This window comes from Bison bison, unplaced genomic scaffold, assembly GCF_000754665.1.
Source record: "Bison bison bison isolate TAMUID 2011002044 unplaced genomic scaffold, Bison_UMD1.0 scf7180017864061, whole genome shotgun sequence".
In the NCBI taxonomy this organism is placed as follows: domain Eukaryota; kingdom Metazoa; phylum Chordata; class Mammalia; order Artiodactyla; family Bovidae; genus Bison; species Bison bison.
In genome coordinates, this window is record NW_011494633.1 from 3,430,088 (window position 1) to 3,452,508 (window position 22,421).

The window sequence follows — 22,421 nt, forward strand, 5'->3', positions numbered from 1 at the left end:
CTGTTCAGGTTTTTATACCTGCATCGCAGAAGGCAGTGGCACCCCACTCCAGTACTCTTGCCTGGAAAATCCCATGGGCGGAGAGCCTGGTGGGCTGCAGTCCATGGGGTCGCTAAGAGTCAGACATGACTGAGCGACTTCCCTTTCACTTTTCACTTTCATGCACTGGAGAAGGAAATGGCAACCCACTCCAGTGTTCTTGCCTGGAGACTCCCAGGGACGGGGGAGCCTGGTGGGCTTCCGTCTATGGGGTCGCACAGAGTCGGACACGACTGAAGCGACTTAGCAGCAGCAGAAGAAACAGAGTGGAGTACGCTTACTTATCGTATTGGAAACGGGCATTTCTGCAGTTCAGGCATTTCAAAATATCCTTAGGTGATCTGAATATACAGTAAAGGAAATAATGGGGGATACAGCTGAAAAGGATAACTGAGGTCAACCTGAAAAGGATAACTGAAGTCAACTATTGCTCTCAATGTGAGGCAGAAGAATCTTTATATAATTTGAAGATCAGTAAGAATGCAAGTGAAGGGTTTTGACTTGTTAGAACCACACAATACATTACAACTAATCTGGAGTTGTATAAAACAGATTATTTACTCATATGAAATGAACAAAGTACAAATACAAAGCCACTTCCAAAGTTCGGGCAAAAGGCATTAAAGGTCTGAAAAAGAGTAGTGTCAAGAAAAAGGCTACACAGGCATATCTCGTTTTACTGCTCTTTGGTTTACTGGGGTTTTATTTTTTGAACAAACTGAATGCCTATGGCAACCCTGTGTCAAGTAAGTCTATTGGCACCATTTTTCCAACAGCATTTGGTTACTACATGTCTCTGTCACATTTGGTAATTCTCACAGTATTTCAAACTTTTTCATTATCATTATATTTGTTATGGTGACCAGCGATGTTACTGTTATATTGTTTGGGAGCCAAGAACTGTATGTCTCTAAGACAGCAAATTTAACTGATAAACATGATTAAGCTTACTGAAGAAGGCATGTCAAGAGCTGATGTAGGCTGAAAGCTAGGCTTCTTGCCCAAGTTAGCCAAATGTAAATGCAAAGGAAAAAGTTCTTGAAGGAAATTAAAAATGCTACTCTAGAAACACATAAATGATAAGAAAGTGAGACAGCTTTATTGATGATATGGACAAAGCTTAGTAATCTTGATAGAAGATCAAACCAGTCACAAGGTTCTCTGAAGCCAAAGTCCAATCTAGAGCAAGGCCCTAACTCTCTTTAATTCTATGTAGGGTAAAACGTGAGGAAGCTACAGATGAGAAGTTTGAAGTTAGCAGAAATTGGTATGAGGTTTAAGGAAAGAAGTCATCTCTGTAACACAAAAATGCAAAGTGAAGCAATAAGTGCTAATGTAGAAACTGCAGCAAATTAGCCAGAAGATCTAGCTAAGATCATCAGTGAAGATGGCTACACTAAACAACAGATTTTTAATGTAGACAAAACAGTCTTGTATTGGAAGAAGACGTTGTCTAGGACTTTTATAGCTAAGTAGGAAAAGTCAATGACTGGCTTCATGCAACTAGGGACTTGAAGCCAGTGCTCATTTACCATTTCAAAAACCTGAGCAACCCTTAAGAATTATGTTAAATCTACTCTACCTGGGCTCTATAGGTGAAACAACCCTAGAGGACAGCACATCTGTTCTGAATTATTTTAAGCTCACTGTGGAAAGCAACTCAGAAAAAAAGATTCCTTTCAAAATGTTACTGCTCATTGACAATGCACCTGGTCACCCAAGAGCTCTGAGATGGAGATGTACAACAAGATTAATGTTGTTTTCAGCCTGTTACATAATGTCCATTCTGCAGCTTATGGGTCAAGGAGTAATTCTGATTTTCAAAGTCTTATTATTTAAGAAATATACTTCCTAAGGCTAGAGCTGTTCTCGATAGTTATTCCTCCAATGGATCTGAGTGAAGTAAATTGAAGACTCCCCAGGAAAGGATTCACCATGAAGATACCATTAAGAACATGTGTGACTCATGAGAAGAGTTCAAAACATCAACATTCACAGGAGTTTGGAAAAAGTTGATTCCAACCCTTATTAATGACTTGAAGGCGTTAAAGACTTCAGTGGAAGAAGTCACTGCAGATGGGATGGAAATAGCAAGAGAACTACAATTAGAAGTGGAGCCTAAAGATGTGATTGAATTGCTACAACCTCATGAAAAAACTTCAACAGACGAGGAGCTGCATCTTATGGATGAGTAAAGACAGTGGTTTCATGAGATGAAATCTACTGAAGATGCTGTGAAGATTGCTGACATGACAATAAAGGATTTAGAATATTATATAAACTTAGCTGATAAAGCATTGCTGAAGTGACAATAAAGGATTTAGAATATACAAACTTAGTTGATAAAGTAGTCGCAAGGTTTGAGAGGACTGACTCCCATTTTGAAAGAAGTTCTACTCTGGGTGAAATGCTATCAAATAGCATTGCATGCTACAGAGAAACCATCCATTAAAGGAAGAGTCAATTGATGTGGCAAACCACATTGTCATTTTTAAGAAATTGCCACAGCCACCCTAACCTTCAGCAAACACCACTCTGGTCAGCAGCCATCAATACCAAAGCAAGACCCTCCACCAGCAAAGGAATTACAACTTGCTGAAGGCTCAAATGATAATTACTATTTTTAAGCAACAAGTTATTTTTAAATTAAGGTATGTGTGTTAGTCGCTCAGTTGTGTCCAATTCTTTATGACCCCATGGACTGTAGCTTGCCAAGCTTCTTTGTCCATGGAATTCTCCAGGAAAGAATACTGAGTGGGTTGCCATTTCCTTCTCCAGCGGATCTTCTGACCCAGGGATCAAACCTGAGTTTCCTGCATTGCAGGCAGATTCTTTACCATCTGAGTCACCAGGGAAGCCCAATGAAGGTACATACAGTGGGTTTTTTTTTTTTTTGGATACAATATTATTGCATACTTAATAGACTACAGTATAGTGTAAACATAACTTTTATATGCACCAGGAAGCCGTAACGTTAATGTGACTTGCTTTGTTGAGGTATTCGGCTTATTCCAGTAGTCTGGAACCTAACTCATAACATCTCCTAAGTATACTGGTAGCTTCACAATTTTTCAAAAGATTAAAAACCAATAATAATAAAGAGTTTAAAGCTAGCTGACTAGGAGAATTACATGTTAAGAAACAGGAATGTCAGGCAACGTGGACAGGCAGAAGAAAGTAAGTTTGGCTTTTGACAAATTAAGTTAGCTGTGAAAGTGAAAGTCGCTCCATCGTGTCGAACTCTAGTGACCCCATGGACTATACAGTCCATGGAATTCTCCAGGCCAGAATACTAGAGTGGGTAGCCTTTCCTTTCTCCAGGAGATCTCCCCAACCCAGGGATCGAACCCATGTCTCCCACATTGCAGGCAGATTCTTTACCAACTGAGCTATCAGGGAAGCCCCGAAGTTAGCTGTAGGTGAGATTTATATAGAGATGTCCAGCAGGCAAAGGGAAATACAGACCTAAGTACAAGAATTCAGAACTAGAGACACAGATTTGGGAGTTCCTGTACAAAAAAGTAGAGCTTTGGAAGGAAAAGATCACTAAAGAATACACTTTGCTATAGAGCAAGCAGCCAAAATCAAGAACTTTGGAATATAAGAAAACTTCTGCCTGAAAATAAGACAGAAGGAAAATTTAGGAAATGGAGAAAGGAAGAGTACAGTGGCACAAAGATCTCTTAGAAAGAAAAAGTAGATTTGAAAATGAATTCTAAATGTTATAAAGTTGGGGGTACACAAGAGAACGGAACACTAAACGTGGTATGTTTTTATGTTTTTCTTCTCTCTCTTATCAGTGACATCTTCCTATCTTTCTCCTGGATGATTTCCATGGGCATACCACTATACTCTGGTCTGACTCATTTAATAAAAAGCAAGCAACTAAACATACATGTTCCCTTATCTCCTCACTCTTCTATGACTGTGCCTTCTGCTGTTCCCCAACATTGCCACATATCTTTTGTTGTCCATCTAGGTTATCTTTACTGTCCATTGCTCAACTGTGACCTGGCTTCCAATACCAACTACCACACTACTGAAACTGCTTTTCAAGTCTATGTAGCCAAATCCAATTCTTACCATACCTGGTTTATCAAGCAGCACTAATTAAGAAACCCTGGACAAATCACCCAATTTTTGAGACCAATTTTTCATTTATCAATGAGGGGGAAAAGACTATGAAATAACCTACAAATTTGGGTTCAAATTTAAGGTTTTATAATAGTAAAGTTAATTATAAAATATTCCTGAAAATGTGAAGCTAAATGAGAGAGTTGCATTTGTCTGTTGAAATAGTTTACCCCTACTTTATTGAGGTATGATTGACAGATAAAATTATATATGTTTAAAATGTACATGTGATCATTTGATACACGTATACATTGTAATGTGATTACCACTATCAAATTAATTAACATATCTGTCCCCTCAAATAGTTTTTGGGGAGGGAAGGAGGGGACTGTCTTGAAATATTAAATGGGAATGAAAAGAAAAGAAGGTCACTTTCACTTTCTTCATATGTGGGCTGCAGATGGCCACCTAGTTAGATATTATCTGTGTTCTCCCTCCACCCTACATAAATTTCAATTTCTCTTCAAGTGTCTTTGGATGACATTTTCCATTTTAATGATTAGAAGTCATAAATCAGCCTCTTGTTTTTATGTTATAAACTGTTTTGTGGCCACTCTAGATTTCAAAGTCAAATCTAACTACTTACCAATGAAGTTTCTGTAATTCTTTCTTATTCCACTCATCCTGAGTAAAACCAGGCAAACATTCCAAGGAATGACTGTTTGTCTTACTAGACCCCATTTTCTCGGTATTTGGAAGTTCATTACCAACATCAGGTTTCTTAAGGTTTTCTTTAGCAGAACATTTAGCTTTCTTTTGTTTCATATAAAGTTCATTTTCACTTTCTTCAGTTTCACATTCAGGCATCACTGGGACTGTCCTTGTTTTTCTTGTGCTTTTGCTCTGGTGAACCACTGTTTGTTCAGTATTTATTGCTCTGGTTTTCTTAACAATCTCAGTTTTCCTTCTAAATTTCTTTTCTTTTTCACTTTCTTCATTGGACAAATCTGATGAGGACTGTTGCTTGTCAAATGACACAGTTACTTGATTTTCAATTTTCTTCAGTTTTGATAACCTTGTATTTTTCTTAAAGTCAGAGGTGACCATTTGTTCTTTTTTAGAACTGGGTATTTTTATTTTGTGGTTGACAGTGAAGAAATCACGTTCACAACAATCTTCCGTATTTTCACTATTATGGCCCACACTACACTCAAATGTACCTTCTAAAGTCTTTGTGGGCTTACTGACTAGACTTGTAGTTTCATTTGAGTCTGTTTTACTTTCTTTTGGAGGCTTTCCCAATGCAAATTCTGTTACTGCTTTAATGGAGTCAGATGACAGATTATAGTCCATGCATTTTTGCTCTATAATTTTTTTAGATTTAAGTGGTGTCACTAAAATACAAGGTTTCTTCTGACTAACAGTCATATATTTTCTTTCTTCATCTGAGAAAAACTGTTCCCTTGATGTTAGAATGTCAATGGATACTTTTGATTCTTTAGTTCTCTCTTTAATTTCAGAAGACAAAAAAAACAAAGATCAAAATTTCAAATTAGAAACAAAATATAGAAAAAAAAATTCAACAAATATACTGCTCTTTCCCCCCATACACTCCATTTTACACACTTTACTGTCAAATTAAGCTTTCTGAAGCCCTGGTCTGTCAGATCACCGCCCCTTCAACTGTAAGCATTTATTAATTTCTATACCAATCTGTCCACGTGTCTCACAGTATTCTTAGTGTACGTAGCTCCTCTTGCTGGTCTTTATCAATATAGTTCTAATTGCTCACTGTACTCAATCTGAATGACATTCTGTTAATTCACTGTTTCTCAACTTTCATTAATCTCCTTCACTCTACTTGGAAAATTTCTTCCACCTACTCTCTACTTCAGTTCTGTTCTATAACCTGCTTCATTTATGTTTTCCAACTCACCTATCCACAAACTTTGTCCTGATTCCCTCAACTGAATGAAAGCTTTCCTTCAAATTTCCAGAATACTTTCAAATAATATCATGTTTGACAATGTGCCCTGTGTTATAATTATATACTTGTCTTTCAACTGAAAAAAATTCTTAATGGTAAGAACTTTGTTTTTACTTTTGGCTTGAAAACCACTTGGGTTACTAATACCTTACTAGGTATAAAATATATGGAACAGAAGCTATCCTAGTTAAGGAGAGTTAAAAAAACATGGAGCTCCATCTGCATGGCCCATACTCATCCCTAGTGGAGGCCACAGAGATATATTTTTGCTGAATCCCCCAAAGCTCCATGAAGAATCATAGGATAACAACCAAAACAGATCTTGGGAAAACAGATCTTGTACTGTGTCATTGGCTAAAGAAAGCAAATTAAAATGAGATAAAGTCTCCAGTTTGAAACTTAAGAAGCCAGAAACCAAACGCATTTAATTTATAACTTTAAATTATACAATTATAAATATGTACAAGTTTTAAACCATCATACCAACCATCACAGTTAAATACTCTAACAACGTACACATACTGTGTGCCATTTTACAAGATGAATGACAAAATGAAAGACTTTTGGGAAATACCGAATGCTGGGGAAAAAGGATTCTCTAAATTATAGTTCATGAAGTGGCACTACTCAAAAGTAATCAAGGAAGTTACTATGATTTCTCAATGGAATCATATATTTCTTTCTAATTCCTCATATAAACATGATTCAAATGTTCAACTGGAAATGTGAAAATTTTGAACTTTCTAATTTTGAACAAAGCCTTTTTATTCTGAATATTTTTATTCATTTTTAAATAATTTTAATAAAGATTCAGACCATTCTGGATACTTCAACCTAAGTTGTATGAAGCTGGTAGTGTAAGTAGTATTGTACCCTCTTTACTTCTTTAAACACTTATAAATGTTCCTCACTTCATTTCTTTTCATTTTGAAGTAGTAAGAAAAAAAAAATGCTATTAAGCTGATGGATTTAACTCAGTATGAAATTTTAAACTTGCTAATGTGTAGAGAAAAGGCTCTTTAAATTCTGATAGGCAGGATTTCAATGAAATTACTCTGAAAATCCACATTTACACAAAATAAAGTTATGGTATTAATTTCATAGAGGTCTATACTTCAAGATACACAATGGATGGTCTTTGCTCTTGAGATTATTACAGCATGGTGAAGGAGGCTGACCTTCCAATCATTTATAACAATACTGTCAGGTATATTATATATAATAGCAAAGATAAAGCACTTTAATAGCAATACTATAACATATAGATTACAGCACTAAATACACAAAAGTTAAGGTAAATCATTAAAATATATATACACAATTACATCATCTTAAATTATCATTGGCTGGCACCTTTGCGTAACCTTAGTTGTTTAATGTTAGATGTGTTGTTTTTTTAACATATATTTTAGTGGTTTTCCCATGGAAAGTATAATGATAATAACAAAAATAATAGCAGCATCAACTACCACCATTCAAAATTATGTATGTGACAAGAGGACCTTGAATGTCTTAATAATTTCATAAAACAATGATCTAATGAATCACAGTGGAAAAATGATACATCCAAAACAGATTGCAGTATTATCTTCCCCTACACTGAGCTTCTCAAGGAGAAGCATCTCATTTTATTCATCTCTGCTGCTAAGTCACTTCAGTTGTGTCTGACTCTGTGCGACCCCAGAGATGGCAGTCCACCAGGCTCTCCCGTCCCTGGGATTCTCCAGGCAAGAACACTGGAGTGGGTTGCCATTTCCTTCTCCAATGCATGAAAGTGGAAAGTGAAGTTGCTTAGTCATGTCCAACTCTTAGCGACCCCATGGACTGCAACCTACCAGGCTCCTCCATCCATGGGATTTTCCAGGCAAGAGTACTGGAGTAGGGTGCCACTGCCTTCTCCATTATTCATGTCTAAGTTCCTAATAACTAACATAGATCAAGGTTCATAGAAGATGCTTTAAAAATGTTTGTTGAATAATTTTCCTATGGACACAGCTGGCATGTAAAATGGTTTACCAAATTTTAGTCTTTTACTTTGTAGTCTCAAATATTTTACTGATAATATTCACAATTTAACTGAAATTCTTGAAAAACAGTACTATAAGTGAAAGAAAGGAGTGGAGGTAGGAAGATGATAAGACCTAAGACTAAAAAAGAATAATAGAGTTAGATATACTTTTGGGGATTTTTAAATTTGGGAGTAAAAAATATACAGCAGGTGCTATAGCCCCAGGACTCCAAAATACTAAAGATAGTTTTAGCAATGACAATAAGCAATATGCCTAATTTATAAGAAATAGGATTACTTGATAAAATGAAGAAGGGTTGAGAAGGAACTGGAGCTACAGTTAAGGAGTGAATTTTGCAAGCATTCATCCATGTATTTAATTTATTCCTTTCTCTGTACTAGAAAGGATAAGCATAGTTTCAGTGGGGACGGGGGAGTAGGTTGTGGTAGGAGTGGAAGAATGGCATACAGGTACATCTATATCCAGTATGGTGTTATGTTTTTGGCATAAGCAGTCCTGAATTCTTGAAGTTCTGTAAAGCTCTTTGTTATAAGGTCAAGGTAGAAATGGCCTAAATTACCTTCATAGCAATGGTCATTCAGAAAATACATGTCATTTCCTCCATGAAAGGAAATTGGTTTTGTCTACTAACAGGAATAATATTTAGCACAAAAATATAGGTATCTTTAATATAGCTTTGAGGCAAGCTGGAAGCCTAAAACCTTGCATTTAGAAAACTGAAACAACAATCATCTTTCATTGCTGTTTATCAGTTTCCTTGGTAATCTGATTAAAAGGTAGTAATTAATGAAGTAGGCTGAACGCTGACTATAGGTGATCGCAGTTTCTCCTCTTAACTAGTGAAAAAAATGAAAATTTTAGGGCAGTATAAGTCAAGAACCCAGTACTATATACACTGTAAACAATTAAACAATGCGGAGCTCATTTAAAAATATACCACAATATGAACGAGAAGAAAAGAGCAAACATACCCAAAGGATCACAGTCAAGGTCATACGTGGTGGTGGTTCTTTGGAGGACATCTGGTTTTTCTTTCCTTGCATCATTTTTCATTGATTTTTGAATGGCAGGAATACATCTTTTAGCTTTCTGTTTTTGTCTGGCCTTTCCTTTTTCCTTTGCACAAGTCCTAAAATTAAGTATAGTATTTTTTCCTCTAATATAGGTTCTCAAAAAACAAAACCAAAAAACTAAACCCATAAATAAATAAATTCCCTCAGATAAAGCTTTCTTTCCCTAGCAGATTACCTTTAATTTTTACATTATTTAAGCTTTCATGGCTTCTACCCTTTTCCTCCCACAAAGAACTTATGTATGACATCTTAAGTCAAAATATTCAAATATGACTTTTTAAGTTCTTACTATCTTCACTCTTGTATTTCCTATTTAAGCTGATATTAGAAAATAACAGGACAAATTCTGCCAGCTGCCTGTTCTTGTAAATAAAGTCCACTGAAACACAGCCATACTCATTAATTTCTGTACTATGTCACTTTTCCACTACAAAGGCAGAGTCAAGTAGCTGTGACAGAAGCAGCATACTCATGAAAATACTATCGCCCCTTTACAGGAGAAACTGCCAGCCTATATGTCATTACACTGTAATGAGATTAACTTACACAACCTAAAGAGTTTTTAAGGTCAAGAACTAACCAAATTCTTCTTTGTTTTCCCAGTGCTGATACAGAGTAGGCTAAGCAGATGACACTTTTAACTACAGAGGAAATGAATGAGTGAAAAAGGACCAAGAACGTCAGACTCCTGTTTACAGCTACATGCCTCTTAAAGGGTAGGTGATTACAGATGACTCCTTAAATATGTCAAAGGTTTAATTTTCCTTTTAGATTTATTCCACATGACAGAAGTTCCAGTAAAGTGTTACTGCCTTCCGAAAGTCTAAGATCAAAGATAGCTCAAAATGGACATTTCCAAAAGCAGAAATTAAAAGCACCTTCCATTGGTTATATGAGTATATACATTTGTAAATGCCCATCAAATTTTATACCTAAAATGGGTGGTTTATCAGATGTAAATTATACATCTGTAAGATTGTTTTTTAAAAAGTTAAAAGGTAGACGGACTTCCCTGGTGGCACAGTGGATAAGAATCCGCCTGCCAATGCAGGAGACATGGTTTCCATCCCTGGTCCGGAAAGATTCCACGTGCCTCCGGGCAACTGAGCCTGCATGTCACAGCTCCTGGGCCTGCGTGAGCAACTACTGAAGCCCATGCACCTGGAGCCTGCGCTCCGTAACAAGAGAAGCCACCCCAGTGAGAAGCCGGCGCATCGCAGCTGAAGAGTAGCCCTCACGCTCTATAATTAGAGAAAGCCCATGCATAGCAAGGAAGACCCAGTGCAACCACAAAAAGAAATAACCTTTGTTTTAAAAGTTAAAAACTACTTTACCTTAACTCTTCTAAAAAATCATCAATATACTCTTTCCATTTTTCTGGAAATCCAAACATAAATTTCCTTATGAGGTATTTTGGGTAACCTATTTAATGATAAACAAACAGAAATTATCTGAAAGCCTAGATTTTAAAGTCATGTCATTCATTCATTAAATAATTTAAAAATATATACTTAATTGCTTACTATGTGCCAGGCACAGTCATAGCTACTGAGGATTCAGCAGTTAACAACAACAACAACAAATCTGCCTTCATGAAAACTGCCTTGTAAACAGAAAGCAAACCAGTAATATATCTCATTTGTTAGAGGGTCATTTATGCTATGGAGAAAAATTATGCAGTTAAGAGGAATAGCAGTATCAGTGTGTTCATTTTAGGGGAGGAGAAAGCAGGCAGGCAGCATTTCAAAAAAGGACAGACAAGTTCTCACTGAAATAGCATCATTTGAGTAAAGCCCTGAAGTACATGAAGTGAGCAATGTGGCAATATGAGGTTAAAGCAATGGAAGCAGAGGGAACACAGTCAAAGGCTATGAAGCAAGAGTATGCCTGGCTGGTTTGTAGAGCCACCGAGAGGCTGGTGTAGCTGAAGTGAAACGAGGAGAGACAAGAACTAGGAGGCCACTTAGTACTCATATGGTAACAGAGGCAGCCGGGAGAGATTTTAAAGCCTTGGGGTCATTTTATGGACTGGATCTTTTACTTTGGGTGAGATAGGAAGTTATAGAAAAATTCTGAGTGGAGGAGCCAAAGAATACGACTTACTTTTTAACAGGACTGAGTTAGTTGCTATTTTGAGAACAATCTGTGGAAGTACATGGAGAAGATCAGGTTTTTGACATATTAACTCTGAGACGCCTGTAGACATCCTAGTGCAGATGTCAAATGAGCAGACAGAAAATAAGTTGAGTGGCTAGGGGAATATTCTTCATTTGACACTTGTCAAAATATGAATGAAATTTAACCCTAAAAGAAATCAGCACAGCATTGAGTATAGAAAGAGCCCTAGTCTATTCCATTATTTAGAGGAAAAGAAGAAGGAGAAAAGTAAGCTTAAATAAACTATGAAGGAACAGGGAGTGAGGCAGCATGAAAATATGGTATTCCAGAAGCCAAGTAAACAAAGTATTTCAAGAAGGTAGGTGTGATTACCATGTCGCGTGTACACTGGATTTAGCAATGTGGGGGCCACTGGTGACTTTGATAAGGACTGTTTCAGTGAAGAACTGGGGATGAAGGAGAGACTAAAGAGAATTCAAGAAAAAAGATGGAAAAGAATTCAAGAGGAAATAGATCTAAGTATAACGAATTGTCTGAGCTGTTTTGCTGTCAATTAGAGCAACAGTGGCTGAAAGAAGTGTGGTTAAGAGGGTTTGCCCTCACCCTATTTTTTTAAGGGTAACTGACGCACAGCATAGTCTAAGTTTAAGGTGTACAGCATGATGGCTTATTAATATATATCTTGCCAAGTGATAACAATAGTTAGTATGTACCATCTCATATAGATACAATAAAAAGAAAAAAACGCAATTTTAAAATTTATAAATAAGAGATGAAGAATTAACATCTGCACCTCTCCTTCTAAATCTTCTCCCCACATTTTTACAATACTTTTAAATATATCAAAAATTGTTTGTATCATTATAACAATGTGAATATTGTTCACTGCTGAACCTATTAGAATAACGGTTACATACCCTTTCCCCATGCTGTACCCTTCATCCCTGTGACTCATTTACAACTAGAATTCTGTATGTTTTAATCTCCCTCACCTAGTTCACTCATTCCCTGATCCCTCTCCCTTCTGGCAAGCATCTCTTCTCTTTATCTGTGAGTCTCTTTGTGTTTTGACTTGTTCATCTGCTTTGGTTTTTAGGTTCCACATACAAGTGGAATCATACAGTGTTTCTCCTTCTCTGATTTCACTTAGTTTAATACCTGTAGGTCCCTCCATGTTGTCACAATAGTAAGATTTCGTTCTTTAAGGCTGAATAATATTCTCTTGTATATGCATACACTTCATCTTCTTTATGCACTCATCCATCAGTGGACACTTAAGCTGCTTTGGTATCTTGGTTATTATAAATAATGCTGCAGTGGACACAGGCGTGCATTTATCTGTTCAATTAGTGTTTTTGTTTTCTTCAGAAAAATACCCCAAAGTGGACTGCTGATCATATGATAGTTCTACTTCTAATTTTTTGAGGAACCTCCACACTGTTTTCCATAGTGGTCATACCAATTTACTTTCTCACCAACACAGCATAAGGGTTCCCTTTTCTCCATAACATCACCAGTGCATGTTATTTCTTGTCTTTTGGATAATAGCTATTGTGACAGGCATGAGGTGGAACCTCACTGTGCTTCTGATTTGCATTTCCCTGATGATTAGTGATGCTGAGCATCTTTGCTTGCCATCTGTGTATCTTCTTCTGGAAAATACCTATTCAGCTCTTCTGCCCAATTTTTTAAAAACTTCTTTTCCTCCACCAGGTCTTAGTTGTAGCATCTGGGATCTTTCACTGCAGCATATGAACTCTTAGTTGCAGCATGTGGGATCTAGTTCCTTGACCAGGGATTGAACCCAGGCCCCCTGCATTGGAAGCATGGAGTCTTAGCCACTGGCCCACCAGGGGAGTCCCCTGCTCATTTCTTAATAGGACTGTTTTTTTATTTTTTATGTTGAATTGTATGAGTTCTTTGTGTATTTTGGATATTAATCCCTTATCAGCAATGTAGCTTGCAAATACGTCCTCCTACTCAGTAGGGTGCTTTACCATTTTGTTGACAGTTTCTTTTCCTGTACAAAAGTTTTTTAGTTTGATGTTGTCCCATTTGTTTATTTTTTGTTTTTGTTGCCTTTGCCTGAGGAGACAGATCTAGAAAAATATAGCCAAGGCATATGTCAAAGGGTTCACTATGTTTTCTTCTAGGAGTTTTATGGTTTCAGATCTTACATTTAAGTCTAGTCCATTTTGAGTTTATTTTTGGACACAGTGTGAGGAATCTAGTCTGATTCTTTTGTATGCAGCTATCCAGTTTTCCCAGCATCATCTATTGAAGAGGCCGTCATCATTTCCCCACTGTATTCCCCATTACCTCCTCTGTTGTAAATTAACTGTCCAAATACACATAGGTTCACTTCTGGGGTCTCTATTCTGTTTAGTTGATCTATGTGGCTGTTTTTGTGCCAGTATCACAGTGTTTTGATTACTGTAGCTTAGTAGCATAGCTTGAATTCAGGGAGTGGGATACCTTTAGCTTTGTTATTTATGTATTTAGGTGTTCCTAGGTTGGGCGCCTATATATTTACAATTGTTATATCTTTTTCTTTTTATCCCTTTATCATTATGTAATATTCTTCGTGTTCTATTACAATCTTCGTTTAAAAGTCTGTTTTGTCTGATATAAGCATTGCTAACTTGGCTTCACTTCATGGGAAATAGATGGGGAAACAGTGGAAACAGTGTCAGACTTTATCTTTTTAGGCTCCAAAATCACTGCAGATGGTGATTGCAGCCATGAAATTAAGACACTTACTCCTTGGAAGGAAAATTATGACCAACCTAGATAGCATATTGAAAAGCAGAGACATTACTTTGCCAACAAAGGTCCGTCTAGTCAAGGCTATGGTTTTTCCAGTGGTCATGTATGGATGTGAAAGTTGGACTGTGAAGAAAGCTGAGTGCCGAAGAATTGATGCTTTTGAACTCTGGTGTTGGAGAAGACTCTTGAGAGTCCCTTGAACTACAAGGAGATCCAACCAGTTCATTCTAAAGGAGATCAGTCCTGGGTGTTCTTTGGAAGGAATGATGCTAAAGCTGAAACTCCAGTATTTTGGCCACCTAATGCAAAGAGCTGACTCGTTAGAAAAGACCCTGATGCTGGGAGGGATTGGGGGCAGGAGGAGAAGGAGACGACAGAGGATGAGATGGCTGGATGGCATCACCGACTTGATGGACCTGAGTTTGAGTGAACTCCGGGAGTTGGTGATGGACATGGAGGCCTGGAGTGCTGCGATTCATGCGGTCGCAGAGAGTCAGACACGACTGAGCGACTAAACTGAACTTGGCTTCATTTCCATTTACATGGTTTTCCATCCCTTCACTTTCTGTCTTGTATTTCTATATTTGAAAGGAGTCTCTTTGTTTTTGTATCCATTCAGCCGCTCTGTCTTTTGATTGGGAGCATTTGCTCCATTTACACTTAAAGTTACATTTAAAGTAGTTATAGCTGTTTTATTCATTGTTTTCTGGTTGTGTTTGTAGTTTTTTGTTCCTTCTTTTGATGACTATCTTTTGTGTTACATTTGGATTCCTTTCTCTCTTTTGTGTGTATGTGTGTGTGTTTATCTAGTATAGATTTTTGGTTTGTGATTACCATGAGGTTCATATGTAACATATATATATGATTATTTTAAGTTAATGACCTCTTAAATTCAAATACATTCTAACAACCTTGATTTTTTTACACAAAAGAGAGTGTTTTTTTTGTTTTGTTTTGGTTTTCTTTTTGATAGAAGGGAGAATTACTAGAGTGATATTTTTGAGTAATAGATGATAGGAACTAAAGTATAAACAGGTTGACACAGACAGGAACGTGGGAGACTTGCCCAATAAAAGCAGGTACAGATACAAGCAGATGAGAGATGTGGCAGAAAAGTTCTCTTTTGATTGTTCCCGTTACTTTAAGTCTTCTCCTTGTTCCCCCACCCGCCAAGCTGAGAGGGAGGTAGGAGAGATGAAGAAATACAAAATAGTCATTAAGGATGATGGGAGAATGAATGGATTAGGGACCCACGGTAGGATACCAAGTGGCACTGAGAGACCACAATTTGTTGCTGGTAGTCACAGATTTAAAGTCGACTACTAGGTGTGTTTTTCTTTAGTCACATTAGCTGTGTACTAGGCATAGACAGAAAATACGATTGTATCAGGACTAGGGCTATGCTGGGCAGGTTCAACAAAAGAGGAATTAGGGAGCTAAATTATATTCTTATAGCCAGTTCCTCACAAATAAGGAACATTTCATTTGAATATTTTTTAAATAACTGGACTTAAACTGTCCAATAACAGTAAATCATAATAAAGGATCAACATATAGAATAGTTTTACATAATTTTGGCAGTATTTTTTAATTTTTAGTGTTGACATGTAATTTTAAAGCACCTAACTAAAAGCAAAAATATGGTTTGAAACATGGTTAATTATTTCACTTAGTAAAGTAATTCTTCCGATTAGTAATGACAGTCATTACCTGCTTCTTTCATGGAAATTTGGTCTATCATTCCTTTTAGTACATAAATGTTGCCTGATAAAGTTCTAAGTTTGTTGTGCTTAATCCGTTCTATAATTACATTACTGTGCCAATATATGTTGGTAATGTCTCTAGGAGGAAAAAAAGCTTAGTTAAAGCCAAAATATTCACATTTTACCAAGAGTCACAATGTACACATATAAGTATATAAATCTGTAACAGGAATAAATCTGTACTCCAGCTACAATGCTATTAATCTAATTACAAAACATTTGAGGGCCAAACACTGCAACAGAACTCAACCTCTTGGCTAATGTGAACCTGAGTACCAAGAAACTGCACTGTGGCCAAACCATGTGGTTAGTATAAAACGTTTCATTAGCAAGAAAGCAAGGCATTCTCTAAATATCTTGTGGTAATAAAGCTCACAACTGTGTCTCAACTGATGCTAAACCGCCAAAGGATGACTTCCCTGTCACTCTCCTCAGGGCCTATGCTGGGTTAGTTTTCATGCAGTTACATTGTTTGAATTATTCTACTCTTGTGTTTTTTTCTCCCCCTCACCATATAGCCAAATGTCTTTACCTTCCTCTTTAGAAAGTACCAAAAGAGGTTCCAACTGTGAAAAAACAAACTGCAGCATCAAGCTACTGACCCATAAATGTACTCTTTATATTTCTTTACATGAAGCCAAGAATAAATATAGAGAAAACAAAATTTTAAAATATATTAGATAAATGAACATTCTGAGTCATTAGATTAGTAATAAACATTCTAAATATAAGCACAGTAAATGAGAAAGTTAAGATCATTTAGTTTGGTCAAATGGAATTAAATTCATATGTTATACTTTAACACAATATTCTCATCCTCTGTTCTTTTTCGGGCTTCCCTTGTGGCTCAGCTGGTAAAGAATGCGCTTGCAATGCGGGATACCTGGGTTCGATCGATCTCTGGGTTGGGAAGATCCCCTAGAGAAGGGAAAGGCTACCCACACCAGTATTCTGGCCTAGAGAATTCCATGGACTGTATAGTCCATGGGGTCACAAAGAGTCAGACACAACTGAGTGACTTTCACTATTTTATTTAACAAATATTTAAACAGTACTCAAGCACTGTTCTCAAAGTCTTATAAATATTAACTGATTTAACCCTCAAAATAATTCAAAAAGTAGGTCATGCTATTATCCTCATTACACAAATGAAGAAAATGAGACTGAAAGAGGGGAAGTAATTTGCCTAAGTCATACAGCCAGTAAGCAGTAGTAATGGGACTGCAACAAAGGCAATCAGCGCTGCCTCTGGATATTAAGGAAATGAATGGGTACAAGGCAAGCAAGAAATAAGGTGAGCAAGACAGATTTTATATACTCATAAACTTTCAGGTAAGTATCTATAACAGTGATACAGTGTACTGTTTTATTACCACCTTTTATTACATTTTCTTTAACCACCAAGAAAATTGGTTTTGAAGAGCAGGAAATGGAACTAGCGGAGTAGCAGAACTAGGCAAGTCCACTTACCAAAGGATGCTTTCATTTTAGGGAAAACCATAAAGTGCCAGTGATTACTTAACATGTAGCTGTGTGGCACACTGTTAAATAATTTTGATTTCTTTTCTGAATCAGTAAATACATATCTGGTTTTGGTTTTCCCAATTTAGACGTGAGACTCTGGACTGAAATGCATGTAGTAAATGTTAACTACAAGCATCATTATCATCAAGCAGATAATCCCAGCCCACTTAATAGAACCTCTGAAAAAATAAAGCACTATTCATACACATTTGAGCTGTCCCTATTTTAAAAATATGAGTTAACAAATTTCTTGGAAAAGCAAGAAAGCTAGCTACAATCAAAATGGCCATACTCATTTTACTTTTCTGCCATCAGTTTATAACCTCGTTAGAAAGTCTTTGTTTTACAGCAAGATGCGATTTGCCATGCATCTCCTTGTAAGCTCTTACACACAAATATCTCATTATAAATTTTACTAAAAGAATACTGAAAAGTTATACTTACGTCAGTTTTCCTTCTACACATATAGCAGTGTTATTATTGATGACTTTAATCATCCATTCCTGTAGCTGGACTACCTGATAAAGCATAAAATGAAACATGTATTACTTCTTATATTACTTGTACCATATGCATTACAAAATCAGTTCGCATTAAAAGAAAACACTTATACAAGTAATCCAAATGAGTCCTTAGTGTTCATCTACATAAGAATCACATTCTATTTTATATAGCAATAAGGTAAAAACTCTTATGCATAATTAAACAAAAGATGGAGACAGAGACTGAACTTGTACTGCAGTTTGTTCTATTAATACAATCCAGAATCAATTATACTTTAAATATTCTTACATCAAATATCTTAACCACTAAGGGAAAAAGCCACTTAAAATCTTGAGGTATCCATTAAAATACCAAAGCCACAAAAGACACAATAACTTAGAGAAAACAAGTTAAGTAGTATGCATTTCACCATCACTCTTCTCCCTATATAATTAGAGCATTTATTTTTTGAAAAGTTGATTTGGAGTTGCATTCAATTTCCTATAAACTATAAAGGTGATTGCTAGTAACCTATATTTAGTATTCTATTCCAAAGCAAACATCTGAACAGCTCCTCTATCCATGAGATTCTCCAGGCAAGAATACTGGAGTGGGTTGCCATTTCCTACTCCAGTGTTACAACAGTAAAACTTCTAAAATCTTTAGATGCTCTAATTCCTTTCTCTTTTAATTGCTCTGTTAATAGAACACCAAGAATCAGGAAAAAAAAAATTTAAGAACAAGAATACCTCAGTATTCATCCCCAAAGGGAGCTGAAGACTATGCAACTAGTATTAGAGCAAAATAAGACTTCACGCCTGGGTCTTCTTACTTTATCCACTGTTCATTTCACTAGGCCACACTGCCTCTACACTAAATATTAACAAAGACCCAAAATGAACCTGTTAATGAGAGAGCAAAAGAGCTTATGCACTTTAAGAATGAGGGTGAAAACAGTATTTATCTGCCTTAAAAGTTTTCCTACCTTAATATTAACTCCATTTGTAATAGTTTGGCTTATACTTGGAGAAAGGGTCCAGGCATTTCTTTTTGATCTCTGAGGTATTGTTATATGAAACTGTGGAGTTGCAAGCACGATTTTACAAGTATCATTCATGGAACCTGGAAAATCAGTCTCTCTGTGCATTGTTATCTCATTTCCTTCCTTAATTTCCTGCTTTGAAGTGCCTTCTGTTGTAGTCTTACTATCACCAGAAACCAGTAATTGACCACCATTCTCAACATCAGGACCACACAGAGTCCCAACAGTGGTATTTGGGGACTTTTCACAGGTAGAATCAGTGTCTTCTAAAACAAATGTGTCCTTTTTGGATTTATTGGTTGCAACTGTGTTCTCCTTTGAGTGAAGAATTTGTCTAGCCAGCTGAGCTCTAGTTAGTGCCCTGTTTGCAGTTGCAACATTTTTATGTTCTTGGTTCAGAACTGGAAGCTCTGCAAAAAAATACAAAACCAAACAAAATTTACAGATGGATAATATGAAATGAAAAGAGAACAACAGAAAAATTTTAAACTTTTAATTGCCTACACAGGGAAAATAATTATCTAGAACATTTAACCATACATTCAAATAACAAACTAAAAACAAAACAAAGCACTTTACCATAAGTTAAATTGTGCAGAGGCACCTTCTTTTCCTGCTGATATGTAATCTTTTGCTTGACTGGCACAAAAATATTATTTGATGATTCCAGAGGAACTTCTTGGACTGAGGTTGAGTTTTCTTTTTTTAAAGAAAGAAGTTGTATTAGTCAATAAGAGAAAAAAATGCCTTTAAAAATCTTGGAATAAAGACTTAAATTCAGTAATGATCAGACCAACAGAGTATACTTTAACATATGACAGTTATATTAAGTTTTTGCCCTTTATTATTCTCATATCTTCAATGCATTCTCTATACCTGTATTATGCTGAGAAAGAATTTTTAAAAAACTTCTCCACATTACCTGCCAGCTCTAGACACAAGTATACTACTGGACTTAGAAGCCTAGAGATCTAAAATAAAATTCTGGTGCTGCCACAAATCAGATATGTATATGTCAAGGTCATATATCAAGTGCCATCCTGTCTTGAAAATTCTGTTTGCTTCTGGTTGCTGGAAATTTCTAAAATGTGGACGAACAGTTGTAACAGATTTAAAAATCAAAATGTTGAGATTCAGTAGCAAACTAAGTCATAATTTATACTTCTTTGACATCCCTTTAGCAGGTCTTCAAAGACACAAATTTGGTAGGCTTAATCACTAGACAAACAGGAACTAATAGCATTGCTTATATTTTATTCTGCTTTACATCCTAGATAGTTAAAGTTTCGTATCTTGAATATAGAAATGAGTTTCCTTCACATAAAAGGGGAAGGTAATAGACTTAAAATTTGTACCAGAGAAGGAAAAACTGAATTATATGTTTAATTTCAAATATTATACTTGAAAAAACTGGTAGTGATTACACTTTAATATGTATGTTGCTTTGGCCTTAGAAACCTCAATATAAAGATTTTATTATAATGACATGTCATAAAAGCTAAGTTTCTATTTCTTTAAATCATTCTACTAGAAATGGCAGGGCAATGCAGTAGAGATGAGTAGATAATTCAGTCATATACAACATGGTACAGAACACAGGCCATTATTTCAGTTCAGGGATCCATGTAGGGACTCTCCAAAAGATCTCTGAAATTATACACAAAATCTGTGTTTGTATATATGTGTATTTTCTAGGAAGTCAGCAGATTCTCAAAGCAGTTATTTCTTCCTCTCTAATCCCAGTTTACATATAAAACATGCTATAATGTACATTATTTCTCTTGCTTCTCCCTTTTCTCTTAGACTGTATGAGATTATTTGTATATTCACCTACCTCCATCCTAAACTCCCTTAGAAAACTGCTTTTGTGTCAAAATACATCACTGTCTTTGAAATGCAACAATATACCCACAATCTATTATGTAGCAGTTAAGAGCATGAGCTTTCTAACAAATATCTGTATTTAATTCTCAGCTTATCACTTACTACCTGTGAGACACACAGCAGATGTTAATTTATTTAAAATCTCCATTTCCTAGACTATATTAAATGAGCATAAATCCATAGTGTTTGCTGAAAGGAGCAAATGAGATAATGCACGTAAAGTATCTTTATCAATTACTGGCTTCTGAAGTTACCATTCTGGTTTTTCTTCCTCATCTTCTCAGTGGCTTTCACTACTTTCTGCTCTTTATTCTAACTTCTAAATTTCAGGGTGACCCACAACTTATCCTTAAATGTTTTCTCTGAAAACATTTCAATATACACAGTTTTTTCAAGTATAATATACTTACTCCTTGATGATCCCATCTAATCTTATAGCTTTAAATACCATTTAGGTGCTAAGAATTCCGAATGTATTTCTCAGGTAGGCCACTTCCCTAAATTCCAACTAATTTTTTTCAACAGCCTAATTCACATCTACACTTCAATTTTTAACAGACATATCAAAATTGACATGACAAGGAACATAATTACTGAGTCCTCAAAACTATTCCACCTCTGTCTGCCCCACTTCAGTTAAATTGCTCCATCCTTCCAGTTGCTTGAGCAAAAAAAAAACTCCAAACCAAACAAATCACCCAGGTCATCCTTTATAACTCTCTTATATTCCACACTCCCATCTCTCAACATTTATGTGCAGGGACGTCCTTGGTGGTCCAGTGGCTAAGATTCCACGCACTCCCAACGCAGGGGGCCTGGGTTTGATCCCTGCTCAGGGAACTAGATCCCACATGCCACAACTAAAAGATCACATGTGCCACGATTAAGACCCTGTGCAGCCAAATAAATAAATAAAATATTAAAACAAATTAACCCCCCTCCCCCCTCCAAAACCAAAATCTATATGGAATTCAGCACTCTTTATTATCTCCACTGCCACCTGACCAAGCCAATGCCATCTCTCACCTGGAATACTAAAATAACTATTGCAAATTAACAGCTAGAGTGATACTTTTAAAATTTAAGTCAGACTGTGACATTCCTCTGCTCAAAACCCTCTAGTGGCTCCTTAATTTGCTCACAATAAAAACCCAAATCCTTATATTTACCTATAAGGCCCTAATAGGACCCTCCTAAAAGACACATTATCTGACCCTCTCCTTACTTATCCCCTCCTCCCCAGCTGCCCACTCACTCCTTGGTTATCTCCTAGCTAGTCTGCATGCTTCTATTTCAGGGCACTTGTACCAGCCGCAAGATATCTATCTGTATCTGTCACTTTCTTATGTTTTTTTGGCTCAAATACCACCTTCTCATTGAAACACTGACCACCCCATGAAAATTTAAAACCTGCTCCAACTCTCCCCATCATGCGTACTCTGCTTTCTCTTTCCAGATCATTTCTATTATATTCTATAAAATACTTATTTAATGATCCGTCTGCCACCACCTGAATGTAAACTAGCTTCGTGAGGACAGAGATTTTTGTTCATTTTGCTCACTGCTGTTCCCTGAGTACCTAAAAGCGTCAGACACAATAAACACTAAACACGTTACAGCTTTTTAACCAACACATAA

General features: G+C 36.3%; 2 protein-coding genes across 6 annotated transcripts in view; one reads left to right on the forward strand and one right to left on the reverse strand.

The window, feature by feature from the left end:
• FANCM (Fanconi anemia, complementation group M) overlaps positions 1–22,421 on the forward strand; it is a 103,278-nt gene that overhangs the window by 80,374 nt on the left and 483 nt on the right. For both annotated transcript variants that reach the window (XR_824967.1, XR_824968.1), the window contains exon 24: positions 9,807–9,919. The gene's annotated coding sequence lies outside the window, so the exon portion shown is untranslated. The remainder of the gene's footprint in view (positions 1–9,806; positions 9,920–22,421) is intronic.
• Positions 1–22,421, reverse strand: part of MIS18BP1 (MIS18 binding protein 1) — a 47,266-nt gene that overhangs the window by 18,845 nt on the left and 6,000 nt on the right. For all 4 annotated transcript variants that reach the window (XM_010836130.1, XM_010836128.1, XM_010836132.1 and 1 more), the window contains exons 3-9: positions 19,479–19,598; positions 18,843–19,309; positions 17,819–17,892; positions 15,798–15,928; positions 10,538–10,625; positions 9,102–9,259; positions 4,760–5,621 (exon numbers count right to left, since the gene is read on the reverse strand). In XM_010836130.1, coding sequence (XP_010834432.1) covers positions 4,760–5,621; positions 9,102–9,259; positions 10,538–10,625; positions 15,798–15,928; positions 17,819–17,892; positions 18,843–19,309; positions 19,479–19,598 — 1,900 coding nt within the window. The remainder of the gene's footprint in view (positions 1–4,759; positions 5,622–9,101; positions 9,260–10,537; positions 10,626–15,797; positions 15,929–17,818; positions 17,893–18,842; positions 19,310–19,478; positions 19,599–22,421) is intronic.